Source organism: Rousettus aegyptiacus, unplaced genomic scaffold, assembly GCF_014176215.1.
Source record: "Rousettus aegyptiacus isolate mRouAeg1 unplaced genomic scaffold, mRouAeg1.p scaffold_m13_p_5, whole genome shotgun sequence".
Lineage (NCBI taxonomy): Eukaryota > Metazoa > Chordata > Mammalia > Chiroptera > Pteropodidae > Rousettus > Rousettus aegyptiacus.
The window spans coordinates 81,879,060-81,897,309 of NW_023416308.1; the positions used below are offsets into that span (position 1 = coordinate 81,879,060).

The window sequence follows — 18,250 nt, forward strand, 5'->3', positions numbered from 1 at the left end:
TATGTTTTTAGAATTTTTATTGTTTCTATTGCTCTGTTTATCTCTTCTTACATAAGTACCACATGGTTTTAATTAATATATCTTTATAATATATTTTGATTCTTGGCAGGGCAAATCCCCTTCCTGCCTCTCTTGCTCGTCTTTTGCATTGTTTTCTTTGATGTTCTCACTTATTTCAGAATAATTTTATCATGTTCCATTAAAAATCCTGTTAAAATTTGTTTTGAATTATACCAAATTTACAGCTTAATATGGGAGAATTGACATTAGCAATAATATCAAGCCTTGGTTTTCTGTCCTTGCAAAAACTGTTGCTTTCTGCCTGGAGAGCCTTCCCTTTTTCCTCAGCTCAAGTTCCGATGCTCCCCAGCCTTTCCAAAACAAATGAAGCTCCTTGACACCTACGCTCCTTGCACTTTATGTCTATTAGAGAAATTATCATGTTGAATTATAATTTCTTTTCTCTACTCAATCTTCCAGCAGCTGAATTCCTTGAGAGACAGGACCTTGACTTTTAATCTTTGTAACTCTAGGACTGACCATGATGCAGCAGGTGCTCAGGAAATATCTGCTGAATGAACTCTTGGGTTCCAGTACCAGCTCTGACACACCTAACCATGTCATTTCACCTCTCTGGAACAAAACTTATTTCTCATTTTTAAAATGAGAAGGTTCCAAAGTTACATGTAAGCCAAACTAATCCTGAAGGGGGCGGGGGGGAAAGGAGCATGAAGAAAAGTAGCAGCAGTAACACCAAAGAACGGTAAAGCAATTAGAATAATTTTTAAATGTGGATTTTAAAGTAGTGAAACTACTCCGTATGATACAATGATAGATGCATGTCATTCATTATACACTGGTCACTACCCATAGAATGTACAACGGCAAGAGTGAATCCTAATGTAAACTATTGACTTTGGGTGATAATGATGTGCCAGAGTAGGTGCATCACTTGTAACAAATGTCCCTTGTGGCGAGGGGAGGGGTGTTGATAATGGGGGAGACTGTGCATTTGTGCGCAGGGAGTATGCAGGTATTCCTCACTTTTCAAAAGTTATGCCATTTTATGCCATTTACTTTTATAAAAGACATACATTATACCTGAAAGAAAGAAATCCAAAGAGGATTTTTGTTTTTACCAAATAAAAAAAAATGCAAAAAATGAAAATAGCAATCAGTGTTTGTTCTGAGTGAGCCTTAGTAAAGGCAGCTCACGCCCTGATCAGGGCGAGTAGCACCGCCAAGCTCCTTTCTTGGGAATTACACTCAGCATCTCAGCATCAAGCCACCATAGCTTTGAACTGTGTTTGTGAGCATGGGTGCTTTATTTCAATTTGTTTCATGTATTCGTTAGCAAGAAGATATCTGAAAAGCCTATGAGAGCTCATAAGGGTATTACATTTTGGATAAAACTGGAGTAATTAAGCATTTCAATCATGGTAAACGAAATAAAGATATTGTGCCTCCGCTGACCTTGCCTGCACCCACTATTTATACCATTTACATGCAGAGATAAAGAAAGCGGCCAAAGTTACTATTGGTTATGCTAGTAGCAAAGTGGTGTCTTTTAGTTGGAATCCAGTAACAGATAAAAAGGAAAGTCATTTACTTGAGTGGATTGGTGGCTGTACAAAGCATGGTATGTATTTATCGTATTATTCCTGCTTTTACTGTATGTTAGTGTTATTTTAAGTGTTATTTGGTACAATTTGGTAGGCGACTTTTTCAGTCTGGGAATACTCAAAAAATTTTCCATATAAATTAATGGTAATTCTTTGCTTTATGCCATTTCAATTTACGAAAGGTTTCATCAGAACCTCCTACTTTCAGTTAGTGTGGAAAACATTTATGGGAAATCTCTGTAACTTCTGCTCAATTTTGCTGTGAACCTAACACTGCTCTAAAAAAAGAAAGAAAGAAAAAGAAAAAAAATGCCTAGACACTATAGATTTTTAACATTATTATTAGCATATGTTTCAGAAATTTTACTTCTATTATTGATGTGTCTAGTTTTGATTTGATAAAAAGTTGCCTTTCGAACTGTTGAATAGAAATGTTCCTAACTTCATCCTTGTCCATATAAAATGTAACTGTATACCTCCCTTGTTTCTAATTAAAATGGATCTATAAACAAAAATAAAATGGAAAAAAATTTTTTTCATTTTTAAATAAAATCTTCCATATGATTATTATTACTGCTGTGACTATGAATCTTGAATACGACTGCCCTTAAACGAAAATGATATGTGCATTCATGGAGCCGTGACCTGGACGATCCTCTTCTTACCGTTACTGTGAAGATATGCAATAGCTGATGCAAGACTCTGAATAATCCACCTGGTCTCATTCTCTGAGAAATGCCCTTTCCTATCCAGAATTTCCTTTAGTGTGCCATCCTCACAAAGCTCCATCACCAGGTACATTTTCTGACATTATATATTTAAAAAGAGAAAGAGAGCAAATTATATAGTTAGGGATCTCAAATATATTACAAATATAGTAAAAATATGATTACGATCTTAATTTTCATTCTATTCATTCAAAAATACTTATTACCCATCGTGTACAAGATATGGTGCTGGATACTAGAAGAACAAGGAAGCATAAGACAGTCTTTACCCTCAAAGAGCTCACAGTATAGATACAATTACAATATCATGTGATAAATATTAATAGAAGAGGCATGCCCAAAATGCCACGAGATTACAATGGAGGGGAGCCTCTGCCTAAAGAATAACAGATGCGGCGAAAACTGGAAGCAAGTCTGAATGACTGAATAGGAACAGATGAGTAGAGAATGTGGGCAAAACACATGGTACTTACAAAGACTCCAAGGTTTGAAACAGCACTAACTGGTAAAAGAATAACAAATCCCTCATTGTTAATAGCACTGGGAGTTTGGTAGGGCAAAAAATACTGGAGTGCTGCAGGGTGAGGCTACAAGGAACGGATTGATGCCAGGTTGTAGAGTCTTGGATGTCGCACAAAGGAGTTTGGAATTTTTTTCCTGCATGCAGTAAGAAAATTTTTAAGCTGGTGCCTGGATTGGGGGGAAAGGTATTTGCTATTATTGATTTTGCATTTCTAAATGAACATTCTAACAGTAACATGGAGCAGGGCTCAGCAAACTTCTTCTGTAAAGGCTAGATCCAGACAGTAAATATTTTCAGCTTTGTGGACCATGTAATCTCTTTTGTAACTACTCAGCTCTGCTGTTATAGCATAAAAGCAGCCATTAGCAACACAACAAAACTTTATTTATAAACTTTGAAATTTTAGTTCCATATAATTTTCACACATCATGAAATATTACTTTAAAATGTTTTTCAACCACTTAAAAATGTAAAAAATCTTAGCTTATGAGCCATAAAAAATAGGCAGCACAGCAGATTTGGCTTGCGTGCTGTAGTATGCTGACCTCTGTTTATAGAGGGTAGATGTGAGGCACAGAATGGAAAGAAGGGGAAGAAGAAAAAGATGTGAAAGATATCTAGGAGAAAGAAACAGTGGGACTCAGTCACTAATTGGGTATGAGTGGTAAAGCCATAGATGAATGCTTCTTTAATATTTGCTGTTTCTGTTGATGCTATTAAAATCACTTCGGATATTCCAACAGTCAAGTCGTCTATTGAGTCAAAAAGATTCAGTCAATTAAAATGCAAGTCTTTTTCATACCTATTGCTATTCAGTTGCAGAATACCCTCCCTGTCTCCATTCTACTCTGTGCTGCTAGATTTTTGTTGTTTTTAGGAGTTGGGGCTCTGATTCTATTCTATAACCCAGAGGTCCCCAACCTTTTTGGCACCAGGGATCTGTGCTCCTCTGAGAATCTAATGCCTAATGATCTGAGGTGGAGCTGAGGCAGTGATGCTAGTTCTGCGGAGTGGCTGCAAATACAGATGAAGCTTTGCTTGCTTGCCCACTGCTCACCTCCTGCTGTGTGGCCTGGTTCCTAACAGGCCACAGATCAGTACCAGTCCACAGCCCAGGGATTGGGGACCCCTGCTATAACCCATACAAATGCAACTTCTGTGTTCAATCAGCAAGCATGAAAACAGGGAGAGAAGATTAACACTGTTTCTTTTTATAGTCAAAATTCTGATTGGCTAAATCTCAAGATGCTTTAGAATTTCAAAAGTAACTAAAGAATTCTGCAATGTCTACCACATAAATAAACTTTTGAACTAGTCCATATTTTTTTTTGACTGATAGCACTGTAGATATTATTGGTACATGAAATGGTAAGTGAACTATTTAGAAGGAAAAGTTACATTAGCAGTGCTTACGATATAAATTGATGTCAATTTTAAATATGTAAGTTGATAAAAGTTACATCAACAAAAGTTTTTTTAAAGTCTTTTATAATTAATTATTAGAAATAATTGTGTAAATCTGGATAACATCTGGACTCACAAGAAACCATAACATAATCATACTGGATGATCAGTACTCATACTATGGCCTAACCAATCAGGTAGCAACTTCCGGTAATGCTTACTTTAGTGGGAGCTCTAGGCATCTATGTGAGTTGGGGTTCGAGGAAAAGCATATCTGACCTATGTGAGTTAAGGGCAAGCAACACATAGAAAAGACAATCACAGATGATGGTTTCCTTTGCCTTCAAACTATTCTTGATTTGGACCTTTATTTGTGCTCACGATAGAGTAACAGAGACTAGACTTACCCTCCCTCCTGAAATAACTAAGAAATAGGCAAAATATATAAAAGAACAATTTGCAGATATTAGACATTCGACAGGATAGGGAAGTGATCCCTGAGAGAGGGGAAACACATGAGACAAGTCCCATGGTTATCTTAGCTTACTGTCTAGAAAGAGTTTCCAGGCCACAGAGCAGGGAGAGGGAATCCAAACAGAGCCCATCAGTCTCTGTGAACTGAGAAGATGGAGCTGAGAATCCAGGAAGCCCAAGGCAACTGAAGTTTGTTCACAGGGCAGAGTACCAAAGGAGAGAAAGCTGCACGTAGTGAAAGCTCCAGATATTTGCAGAGGGTTACCCTCAAGTCTTCGGCCAAGTACTAATTAGCACGTGTATATGAGGAAACTGCACGAAGCTAGGAAGAGAATCCCGCAAAAGGAGCAGAGGGAACAATCACTGGAGCTTGTACATGGCCAGAAGAGTTTATATCTCATTAGTCAGAGTGGAAAATCTTATAATTCATGGGGCACTGGGTACAGTACTCAGAAGGGTCTTACCTCATTAGTAGGAAAAAATTAGCCCTAGACCAAAGGTGCTCTGGTACTACCTAACAAAACTCAAAGCAAGCTTCAAAAGTATCAAACTATTTCCAAGTAACTTAAGTAAATCCTACAATAAAGATAAAGAATAGTTATAAGAATATTAAAATTTCCAACATCCAGTAAAATATTAACAGGCAATATAAAGCAGGAATATATAACCTATAATGAAGGGAAAAATCAATCAATTGAAATTGACCTAGAAATGGCACACATGATAGAATTAGTAGAAAAAGACATTTTAAAATATAAGTATACTTTAAAAAGAGGAAATATTGAGCCAAGTAAAATTTCCATTGGAACAGATAGACAAAAAATATGATGCTACAGAAAAAGAGACCACTGAATCTGAAAACACTGTAATAAAAACTGTGCTAAATGAAACAGGACAGAAAAAAAAGATTGAAAAAATAAATAGAGCATCAGTAAGCTGTGGACAATATTAAGCAATCTAACATGTGTACTTGGAGTCCCAAAAGTGGGAAAAGGCGGAAAAAATAATTTAAAAAATAACAGCTAGAAATTTCCTAAATTTGATGAACACAGTAAACTCACAGATCCAAGAAGCTCCACGAAACCCAAGCACAAAGAAACATGAAGAAAACTACACCAAGGCACAACATAATTGAATTCCTTAAAACTGATGATTAAAAGCAAAACTATTGTAAGAAGATTTAAGGATAAAAGAAATGACAGCGCCAAGACTGAAGAGTAGAGAAGACTTTTGGCATCACTGCCACGTATTGCTCCATAAAGGGTGACTATGGTCTTTAATGGTTATTAAGCACTCCTAATGAGTCAAGCGTAATAAGGAAAACAAATTGTCTATTACTGCCTTAGAGACTGGCAAAGGAAACAAAGGACAATAGTTAATGTTTAATGAGACAGATGCCATTTTACCATTTAATCATTTGTCAAGCAAATGGGGTCAATACTATTTTTCAACCCATTTTACAAACGAGGAAACTGAGGGATAGAGAGATTGAGTAACGTATCATAGCTAATAAGTCTCATAGCTAATAAGTGGTGGAGCCAGGATTCAAATGCACAGGCAATCTGACTCCAGAGTCCACATGCCTAACCACTGTTTTTATACTGCCTCCACTCAGAGAAACACCCAAGCCCATGGGCACTACTAAACAATATGGAGGCAGAATGGCAAATCCCCAGGCTTCAGAACAACTCTAAATGAAAATTATAGGCATTCAAAGAGAAAAATAACTTCTAGGGAAGAAAGAAGATTAAACACGTTGGTAAGACACAGATGACAAAACATCTACATAGTGAAAAATATACCCATGCTAACACTTTATTAAAAAGCTAAACTTGCAAAATTAAGACAATAGTACAAGAGACTCTAATGGAGAAATCAAGGACCAAGCAAAAGGAAAGCCACCTCTAAGGAAGTTTTAATCGCTAATTAGTTGTGTATGAAGTTGTTTCAGTTTTAAACATTTGTTTTCAACATGCCACCCAGAAATATCACTAAAGCCATCAATCTAATCATCAGACATCTAATTATACAATCAATAATAAAAGTCCTCCGGAATGCTCTCATCAATCTCCAGTGACAGACTCATGCCAAGGACATGAGCAACTGTGCCCAGAGGGATTACTTCAGAAGGGAATGATGTTCATTTTGTAATAACAACTTTTAAAGTGCAGTGCCTGATAAAGCTCTACCTTTGGCGTCTCAAACACTTGTTCCAGATGTATGATGTGTTCATGTTTCACACTCTTTAGGATGCTCACCTCCCGTTCAAGTAACTTTACAGCAGAGCTTCCAGCCTTAAATAATGAAGAAACAGATTTCACATATAATTGTCACTACTACATACCTCGATATAAAAGTTACAGTTATTCTTATGTTTTTTTTCCCCATAGTTCCTTGAGAAGTTTCTTTTTGAAAAGGTAGCATGATAAAATTAAATTACACTCCTTCTTTTCTTTGTCCAATTTTATGTTGCATGTAATTTGGTTTCAAACTACTTGTTTATTGAACTCTTTCTATAAATTAACTACAACATGGTCCCTGTCCCCTCAAATAATTATTCCGATTTTTAATATGCTTTTTGGTATTTCTTTCAAAATCATATTGATCCTTTGATGTTAGCATAATAAAAACAAAATCTACTTTCCAAGGACATCAATTGGAGAAGATAAAAAATGAAATGTTTTATCCGTTTTGTTTTGTTTTATTTATACATATATATCAAAAGCAACAATATACAGTAAGATTCTACACTTAGCCCTGCATTATATCACTTCCTGGTTTCTAGGCCTCAAAAAATTAACTGAGAGAAAGAGAAATGTAAATGTTGCCTTCTAACCAACCTAACTCCAACTTCATCTCCTTACATCTAACTCTTAACCATACCTGACAGCAAAAGGTAAAGGCAAGAACACCCCAGGGAACACAAGCCTTCAAACAAGGTGTTAAGTAATTAACTTTCTACAATGTCATCTAAGAAATTCTAGAAAGACTTTTCCACCCTCACCACCACAACCACCACCCCAATCATCCACCACCGCTACTGACATCTAAATTACCATCATTATTTGCACATAAACATTGTGCTCATCCACATAAAGATATTCCTGAAAGGGATAACAAAGGTCTTATCCCTCCCTTGTCCCCTAGACCACCCTACTCCATGTTTGGGAAAGTGCAGATACGATCCTAAAGGGCTGAAAATGGACTGATCATAAGGCAATTTATATCCAGTTAAAATTTCACCCGGGGTCATCTCTGCTTCCAATTACCTTTACCCTTTAACCTTTACCATCTCAGCAATGAGCAGGAAACTGCTTACCCACTATGTCCTATCCTGTAGGATGAAAATCACATTTTAAGGTTATTCTAGAGGGTTAAGAGAAATAACTACTGTGAGGAATGAATTTCTGTCCAGATTGGATATGGACGTTACCACAATTTCTCCTAAAATACACCTCAATTCTGTTTCGACCTCCTTCCCCAAATGGCTTTTCCAGTACATAATGCAGTAATATATTGTCTAATTTGTATTGACTATATAATTTTATTTTACTACCTAAGTGTCCTGTATACTCTCAGCATCAAATATGTGTACAAGATTATGAATTCCTAAAGTTGCAAGTAGGTATCCTATGTAACCCTAAAATCTAATCCCTAACCCTATCTGATACCAAAGGGGCAAAGGAAATAATATCCCATGTAGCACCATGGTTTTAGAATTCTGAAGATTTCTAGGAAAGCTCTAGATCTTCCTTTTTAAGATTTATATGTCATTTTATTAATCTTTAAAAAGAAATGGTACATAATTTGCTATAGTTTGTTTTAAAACCTACTATTTCATTTTGTAAATGTAATATTTATCATTAAAAAGCTAAGAAAAAAACACCATAATGTTTTTTCCTAGGCACAGAAACTTTTAAAAAGTTGATGAAATGATCAGGGGTAAAACCTGAAGACTTAAGACTCTCCCTTAAAGAGAAGCTCAGTCATTGCCCAGTCAAAAGAAATCCAGTAAAGGAATCCGATGGCTACAGGTAAATAGTAGAGAGTTGAGGAAAAAGTGGTTTGAACTGAAAGAGCAGGTAGAATGAATAAAAAGAAAATAAACTAACAATGAGGAAAAGAGAATCAAGGAAAGGAGAGAATGGGAGAACAGTACAGCAGAACCATGTCAGGAGAGAGTCCCAAGGCTCATTTCTGGCTAAAGACATCTCTCGCCAGCAGCCCTTCATTTATACATGCTGATAATCAGAATTTCCCTTCGACTTACTTTGGTAAACTCTACTTATATTTAGTTATGTTGGTTATGTTCATTATCCTTTCCTTTGCTTTTTCCAGACAGAACTTGTCTACTTGAGTTCAAGAACTGGTCCCTTTCCAGAGGGCTAGAGAAATGCCCACTCTTCTCTAGGGGAACAGCCCACAGGGTCAGAGGCAGTTATGTTAATGTGAAAAACTGCACTGACTACCCCATCCTGTCCTGGCGCTGCACCCCCAGTATGATGCTGCTAATACACCTTACCTTATCTTTGTTCACTTTTTTAATTGCCCACTTAATTTCTGTTTCCTTGTCTGTAGCTTCAAACACCATTCCAAAGCTCCCTTGTCCCAATATTCTTCCAAAAGTATAGATTTCCTGGATAAAAAATAGGAGTTCCTTTGTCTCTTTCTGCCATTCATTAGGTATTAAATATAAACACATAATATTGACAGAGATCTACACAAGGGAAGAGAGATTCTGCTCCAGGGTAAAATCAAATAGAAGACACCACATATTTGCTTCAATATTAATAAACACATCTTAATTAAACAAAAATAAGTTTTGATGAATTTCATTAAATGTCCATAAAAATCCTAATGGGGAAATGTGGAAAACCTCTAAAGTATAAAAATGAATCTCTTACAAACTATAATATTAATGAAATATCTTCATAAGCAAAAGGAAAAATTGAGTATTAATACATACATATACATGTGTATAAAATACATTCATGTCCAAAATTATCCCAAACACTAAGAGTTTTGCAAAATTAACACATATTAACCATTGAACAACCGCTTTCTGGTTTACCAAGTAATACTTTTTCTTTGTCTTCATTATTTCTATTAAAAATCACTTTTATTGTTTTATTCCTTTTTTTAAAAAAAGCAATATGGATAGAAATTTTAATATAAATCAGCACTGAAAAGAAAATAAAAACCATTTGTAGTAATACCAACCAGACCAAGAATCCTTCCGCTTATCATTTAATGTCTGCTCACACAGACAGAATGCACTGGTCTTGCCAACACCAGCATTCTACTTCACACTGTAAAACAATGAACTGGTAACTCCTACACGCTTTCATTTCTTGTAGATTTGGTTAGGAAGAGTCAGTCTCCCTGATCCAAACCAACTCCAGGCATTAAGAAGAGTTTCTGGACCTTGAGAGTGTTTCTGGACATGAGCGAACAGCTGAATTTGTGCCACTTAGGTGATACCTCTGTTGGGTCAGCCACCCAAGGCATTCCTTAGAGATGCTACTCTATTTCTCTGTGTGACCTACCTTCTTCGCCTTCACCATGCAAAAGGTAAATTAGCTGCTAGTCTTCATATTTCTACTGCTTACATTCCTTTCCCACTTTTGTAAAAGAAGATTCAATGCTCAAATAATTATTTACCTCTTTCACGAGGGGCTTTCCTGCCTCACTCTGCACTGTGATCATTGTTCCTTTATTTTGACTTTCTTCAGCATGAATGCATAGATCCTCAAACACTATAACTACTCTTTTGTTTATAAATGTTTTCACTTATTTTTCCCCAAGATGGTCTAGAAGCTCCTTAAATAACTGTTTCTTTTGTATCTTTTAAAAAGCTTTCCTTAAAATCTTGCAGGCAAAATATTCATGTTTAGTGCATGTTGGGGGAGGAATAAAAGAAAGAGTAAGGAAGGAAAGAGCAAGGGAGGAGAGGAAGAAAGGAGAGAGGGAAGAGAGTGAAGGAAGGATGGTAGGGAGGAAGGAAAATGAGAGGGAGAAAGAAAGAGAAAGAAAGAGAGGTGAAGGGAAGGAAGGAGAAAGGAGGAGAGAGAAGGAGAGGGGAGGGGAAGGGAATAAAAGGGAAGAAAAAGTGTTCGGCTTCAACATGTTAGACTGTCCTTAGATAGTTCCTTGTGATATATACTTTGAGAACTACAAAGATGAGTAAAACATAATTCCTGTTTACTCAGAATTTTTAATCTACTCAAGAGATAAGATTATTGCTTAAATCATAAAATTTTAAGTTAAAAATAAAGTACAAAATGACACTGGAGCCAGAAACCAGAACTAAATCACTGGGAGAATAAGGGAAAACATTATGAAAGAAGTGGTTTCTGAGACTAGCTTGTAGAGGAACAAAGGCAAAAAAAATAGAGATTTTTTTCCCTGTAATCCAAGCAAGGCAAGGAAGGTATTCCAGAAGGACAGCAGTGCAAATGTGGAATGAATGAGTGAATTGATAAATGAATGAATCAGTCAATAAATCCAGTCGGCAAGCCAGCCAGTCAGGAACCTACTATATATACACATATTTAAGAAAAATGACAGACTGAGTATGTGGAGTTGAGCCCTGGAGGAGGAGCTCCAGATTCATGGTCTTGAATATTGCAAAGGGAGACTCCTAGACTCACACAGGGCACATCCTGCCCAATGATTGTCTTCAAATGACTTATAATTATTTTGGCTCCTCCCTCTTCCCCCTACCACTTAATAGGGAGCTTAACGTCAGAAAACTAAGATAATTAAAATAAGAAAAAACATTTATTTTTACTATCTTTATATGCAACTCTGAACTACACATTATGTAGAATGAATTAAATATGAATTTATTTTTTAATTTATCACAGTTTAATTCATGATTATTTTGCATGTAGCAATACGGGCTAAGCCAGAAGACCTACCAACTTCTGATCCTTCTAAAATTAAAATATGTCTCTTATTTTCTTTTGATAAAAACATTATATATGCACCTTTTTAAAAAGTTAGAAGATGAAGATAAGCAAAAGGAAGAAAATTAAAAACTAAAATTAAAGACCCCAGTCCCATCTCATGGTTAACCACTATTCACAACTTGATGTATATTTGTCCAAATCTTCTATGTATGTACAATGTCTGTGTATAAAAAAAACTCACATGCCTATAAAACACAAATAAGGCTATGTCCAGTTATCTCAATACCTACATTATTAATTTCTAGTATTTCTACTTTGTAAAATTAAATCTCAATTTAAATGTCATTTTCCCACAGAACAATATCAACTTCATAACCAATTCCCCAATTTTTCATTACTTTTAAAAACTAAACTCTCACTTTCTCACTACACATCGAGAACCGTAAGTCGGACCCAGTATTTTAATATTGAGAAATGGGTAATTGCCCAAGTGTTTTACAAACTAATTTTTTGCTTCAACTAACTGCTTTGACATCATTACATAGAGATGAAAATGAGAAAATGACTTCTCGTTTGTATTAAGAGGATGCTATTAAAATAGTAATATAGATCTATTTTTATTTTTCTGATCATTCCATGGACATAAAAGAAGTCCATGATATAGTGCAGAGTGTGAAAGCATGCATGGTACGATCCCATCATGAAAATGTTAAAAATGTGTGTATGTGGGGGTGCTTAGATAGATATCTGGAAAGATACTCATCTAAATATTGAGTAGTCATTATTGAGTAAAATTTTGAATGATCATAACTTCCTTTTTTTATATACTCTTCTGAAATGTTTAAAATCTTTAAATTGAGCCAGTCCATTAAATGGAGGAAGAGAAACTTCAACTATACCAGTTAGGTTATTTCTTGAAATATATATATTTAGAATATTTTTTAATTTAAAAACAGAAAAAAAAACTGAAAAAGTAGAATGATTTAGACATGCATTAAAATGAAGTAAAGGTAATGAATGTTAAAACTGGTTAAATCTGGCTCATGATTTTTGTTTTCTTCACTTTTCTATCTATATTTTCCTAATTTTTCACAACAAACACATTTCGATAAAAGCTCTTATGAGTAAATTTAAAATTTAGCAAATGTATAGATTTTTAAAAAATACAGGCCTTATATTTAAAGGGGGAGATTTAAACTTTTCAAGTCAGGATTTCTCAGGAAGTTTTTCTGATCACTTGAAGTAAATTGCCAAATATTTCTTAAAACAATTTTTTAAAGTTAAGAAAATACAATTTTCTTCTTGCAGTTGTTATTGTTGCAGCTCCTTTAAACTAATGTTAAAGAACACATTTAATTTCTAAAATGATACTAATATTTAATTCATATTTGTATGTAATAATTAGAATCCTAAGAAGACTAATGCCAATATTATTCTTAGGATTCTAATTATTACATACAAAAAATAGAGGGGTCCAAAAGAGAAATTCTAGCCTCTCTACTAGTTATCAAGGAAGTGAACAGCCAAAAAAATAGAGGGGTCCAAAAGAGAAATTCTAGCCTCTCTACTAGTTATCAAGGAAGTGAACAGCCAAACCATCTCAAATCATTTGGTCTTTCTCTGCACCTTCAGGAGGTCTACACAAAGACTCTACGATTGCAACAGGCAAGACCCGAAGACCAAAATATTCTTATTTTATCTAATAAAATTGTTAGCCATTTTAATTAAAGTCCATTTGGTCCTCTATGAACAGCACACACACGCAAAAAAAAATTAGTCTGCATTTTCTGTAGTAAAGACTTTGACATCCTTGAATGATAAATTTCCTCTTTTCTTTCCTTCCTTTCCTTAGAGACTTATTTTTAAATCATTTTTGACATGCGCCATTGACTTAGAAGAAACCTAAAAGTTCCTAGTAGCTTCACTTTGCTTTCTATATACCTGAATAGCAGCTCCATTGTCCATCCTTATATGAGGAACTTTTCCTTCTGTAAAGTTGCTCCGACCCCACTGTTGTTGAGATGCTTTTCTCTCTACATTTGAGGTTCTTGAGGAGGGCTTAGACCAGAAAGGAATTAAAAAAAAAAAAAAAAAGTAACGTTAAGCTATAACGCACTTGTTAACAAAGCAAAACCCTAATTTAGATAATCTGATAAATCTTTACTGTATACCATGATATTTATTGCATAAAAAAGAATTCACTGTCTTTTTCAAATTCTAAGCCCTATTTGATTTGATTTCAAATTCTAAGCCCTATTTCATTAGGCTAAAAGAGACCTTAAGAAGTCACTCATTCTAATCTCCTAAATTCAGGCAAGTGTACCTGATAACCTGTATAGCAGATAAATCAGAACTTACTCAGTGATTCTTTAAAATCAAGAGAGGGCAACTTCACAGCTTTCTCAATCATCCTTGTTCAAAACATATCACCTCAAATAGGTTATACATAAAAAATTATTGGCCAGACATTCACGAAATACGCTTCCAATGAAAACAACATAGTATAGCAACAACTCACTCAGTAATGATGCACTCAGAGACGCCTATATGGCAATAACCATACTGTAATACAAATCAGAAAAAAAGTTTAGGATGAAAATTTGAAAAAGATACAGCTGTGAGGGCTGAGAACCTAACTTTTTTAAAACTTACTGCTCTGTCTCCAAAGCTGTGCTATATCGAGTGCAACTTTCCACACTGCCTCTTCTGTATGAAGGGGGATATACCCACACCAGTCCAATTGGGTAGTCATAGATTGTAACTAATGTGAACTGATTTTACAGAGTATATTTGATATTCCACCTACATAACCGGAAATTGTCTTAAATAATAACCACCCTATATTTAACCACAACCATATATCTCATTCTGCATCAGTTGAAAAAAATGCCCTCAAATTCATATATTTAATTCGACTTGAAAACAAATCCATTTCTGTATAAGCCATTTTCAAAAAGAAGCTAGAACAACATTCCGAATTATTCACAATCCTGGGAAATCATTAATTTGGGGAATGTTGGAAATGTTGTAAAAGATATTACTAACTTTGCTCACCTCTTACTTAAGAAAGCGGTTCCTTTCACAGTTAAGAAGGCAATGAATTAGTTGACAAGGGCCCATGAGATATATGGATAAAGCCAGGGATGGGATTAGGGAATGGAATTTCAACTTGTGTTGAAAAGCAGAATTTTTTTTTATATTTACCGAATCTTTTTCAGAGGTGTTAGCTTTACTGCCTTGTTCTTTCTTTCTCTCCGACGAAATGGAAACTGAACTAGAAATGCTTGATGTCGGTGACATTTCCACCACTGATATTGGAGAACGCCTTGATTTACAGGAACATATACAAAGTACTTCTTTCTGAGAACAGTGGGAGCACTTGGGGGATTTTTTACCAAAGCCACTATCAGCCATTTGCTTAACTCTGCGACAGAAGCAACTTGAAAGAAAGCTATTTCCACTGTTTGAGGAAAAGGAGCAGACCAAAAAGGATAAGGTAAGCCGATGGCAAAATCTGTAACTTCCAAATGGTGAGGTCCTTAGGTTAATGATGCACTAGACTTATATTCACACGAAAGCTGCAGAAAGAAAAGAAATCACTATTTAGAAAATTCTTATCCTATCACTCTTCTAGAAATGAGAGAAAAACTAGCAACTAGCACCAAAACCATCCTGCCCATACATGAAAAATTAACATTTACAATAAAATTAGGATATATTTCTAAAAGCCATTGGATTTTCATCTTTCAAAATTGAATTCCTGAACTTCAGAAATTTTATTTACTTAACAATCAAAAGAATCACCCTATGTTCAGAATTATGACACTGCTGAAAAGCATAGTCTAAGGAAATCAATTTAGTTGGTTGATATTAAATTTTTAAATGAAATAGAACAGATAATATTGGTATTTTGCATGGATCCTTGGTATGTTCTGTGAAACTTTAATTATATAAATATATATGTATAAAATGTTGTACATGTATGCATGTGTATGTGTGTACTTGGTCATAGTATAAAATGTATTTCTTTTTTTTATTAGGTTTATTGGGGTAACATTGGTTAATACAATTATATATTTTTCAGGTGTACATTATAATTTGACATCTGTATATTCTGCTGTGTGTATACCACCCAAAGTCCAGTTTCCTTCTGCTACGATATATTTGACCCCCTTTACCCACTTCATCCTCCCCGTACCCCCCTAAATTTGACCCCCTTTAACCATCTACCTACCCTCTTCTCCCTAACTCCCTCTCTTCTGGTAACCACTAGTCTATAGTTTATGTCCATGAGTCTGTTTGTTTGTCTGTTCATTTGTTGCTTTTAGGTTTATACACCGCATATAAGTGATATCGTGTGATTTTCAACTTTTTCTGTCTGGCTTATTTTGCTCAGCATGGTTTAAAATGTATTTTTTAATGTGGGTTGTGTTAAAAAAAAAAAAGGCCTTCAAAATACTGGTGTAAAAGATACATTACTGTGATTTCAAAATTTAAAGCTTGCACTATTTATAATTAGAGAAAATTCATATTACACACATCTCACAAAGAAGTAGATTTGACTATAATGCTATCTAATTATAAAAATTCAAAGGCGATATTAGAAATATCCTCATTTTTATACTTGAAGAGTGAAAATATGAAATGGGTGCTATTCTTCCTGAGTGTAGAACAGGTGTGCCTAGCAGGCTGCCTAACTGTAGTTACTGGCAGCTGGATAGTGGCAAGTTGGAAAGATCTGAGCTGAGGCAGGAGGGAGGAATGGGTTCTGCAGTACACATAAGAGAATACCCTGAGAAACTTCCAGAAGTAACTGGGGGCACGTTATTATGGCTTTGTGCCATACTATTTCAGATATTATTTTAAAGAATATTTTGTAGTCACAGATTTTGTTGAAAAACAACGTCAAGCATTTGTAAGAGGGTGTGTGTGTGTGTTTACTGGCATCAGTGCATTCTTTTTACCCTCTACTTATATAGAGGGTACTTTTTAGACAACTTTTCATTCTTTTGTGTGTGTGTGTGTGTCAATCAGAAATAAAATATTTTTTTCTAAATATAGTACTATCAAGATGCAGAAAATGAAACTGCAGTCGTGGGCAAAAAAAAAAAAACACATTATTTATTATGCCACCTTGGAAAACTGGTTGGAAATTGTGAAGATGAGTGTTTATCAAAGCTATTGGTATTTCACAATGGTAGCTTATAATTTAAAGATGAAATTTATTCCAAAGAGCATGAAATCAAAATTGTAATTCACATTTAGACAGCACTTTACATTTGACAAAGCTTTTATTATTTTATTTACCTTAATGTAGTTTTCAATTACAGTTGACATACAATATTATATTAGTTTCAGGTATATACCGTAATGATTAGACATTTATACACCTGATGTGTATGTGTACCCATATAAGACTAGTACCCATATAATATCACACATAGTTATTACAATATTATTGATTATATTCCCTATGCTGTACTTAACATCCCAGCGACTATTTTAATAACTGGCAATCTGCACTTCTTAATCACTTTTACTTTTTTCAACCATACCCCAAGCCACCACCTACCTGGGGACCATGAATTCTCTGTATCTATGAGTTTGTTTCTGTTTTGTTAATTATTTTGTTTTTTAGAGTCTACATATAGGTGAAATTGTATGGTATTTGTCTTTCTCTGTCTTATTTCACTTAACATAATACCCTCTAGGTCCATCCATACTGTTACAAATGGCAAGATTTCATACTTTTTTATGGCTGAGTAATATTCCATTGAATATATGAACCACATCTACTTTATCCATTCATCTATCAATGGACACATAAGTTGCTTCTATATCTTGGCTATTGTAAATAATGCTGCAAAGGCCATAGGCATCTATCTTTTAGAATTTGTGTTTTGGATTTCTTTTGATAAATACTCAGAAATAGGATTGCCAGGCCATTATGGTAGTCCTATTTTTAATTTTTTGAAGACGCTCCATACTTTTTTCCTTAAAGGCTGCACAAATTTACAATCCCAGCAACAATGCATGAGTCTTACCTTTTCTCCACATCCTACCCACACTTGTTGTTTGTTGATTTATTAATAATAGCCATTCTCACAAGTGTGAGATGATATCTCATTGTGGTTTTGATTTCTATTTCTCTGATGATTAGTTATGTTGAGCACCTTTTCATTTGTACATTGGTCATCTGTCTGCCCTCTTTGGAGAAATATCTATTCAAATCTTCTGCCCATTTTTTGATCAGATTTTTTGGGGGGAGGGGACTGTTAAGTTGTATGAGTTCCTTACATACTTTGGATTGGATATTAGCCCCATTTTGGATGTATCGTTGGAGAATATCTTCTACCATTCAGTAGGTTGTCTTTTTGTTTTGTTGATGGATCCTTCACTGTGCAAAAACTTTTTAGTTTAATGTAGTCAGTCCCATTTGTTTTTTCTTTTATTTCCCTTGCCTGGGGAGACATATCCAAAAAATATTGCTCACAGCAATGCCACAGTTTACTGCCTATGTTTTCTTCTAGGAATTTTATATTTTCAGATAGTCTAGTTTCATATTTTGCATGTATCTATCCAGTCTTC

The 18,250-nt window shown here is 34.9% G+C and overlaps 1 protein-coding gene across 9 annotated transcripts in view; it reads right to left on the reverse strand.

Moving 5' to 3' along the window:
- Positions 1 to 18,250, reverse strand: part of STK33 (serine/threonine kinase 33) — a 125,676-nt gene that overhangs the window by 36,762 nt on the left and 70,664 nt on the right. For 7 of the 9 annotated variants that reach the window (XR_001597206.2, XR_001597205.2, XM_016147390.2 and 4 more), the window contains 5 exons: positions 14,867 to 15,240; positions 13,604 to 13,720; positions 9,274 to 9,387; positions 6,941 to 7,045; positions 2,288 to 2,426 (listed from right to left, as the gene is read on the reverse strand). Coding sequence is in view for 7 of the 9 variants with exons in the window: in XM_016147390.2 (XP_016002876.2) it covers positions 2,288 to 2,426; positions 6,941 to 7,045; positions 9,274 to 9,387; positions 13,604 to 13,720; positions 14,867 to 15,076 (685 nt within the window). In the remaining 2 variants the exon portion in view is untranslated. The remainder of the gene's footprint in view (positions 1 to 2,287; positions 2,427 to 6,940; positions 7,046 to 9,273; positions 9,388 to 13,603; positions 13,721 to 14,866; positions 15,241 to 18,250) is intronic. The other 2 variants (XM_016147396.2, XM_016147398.2) reach the window with 2 other exon arrangements.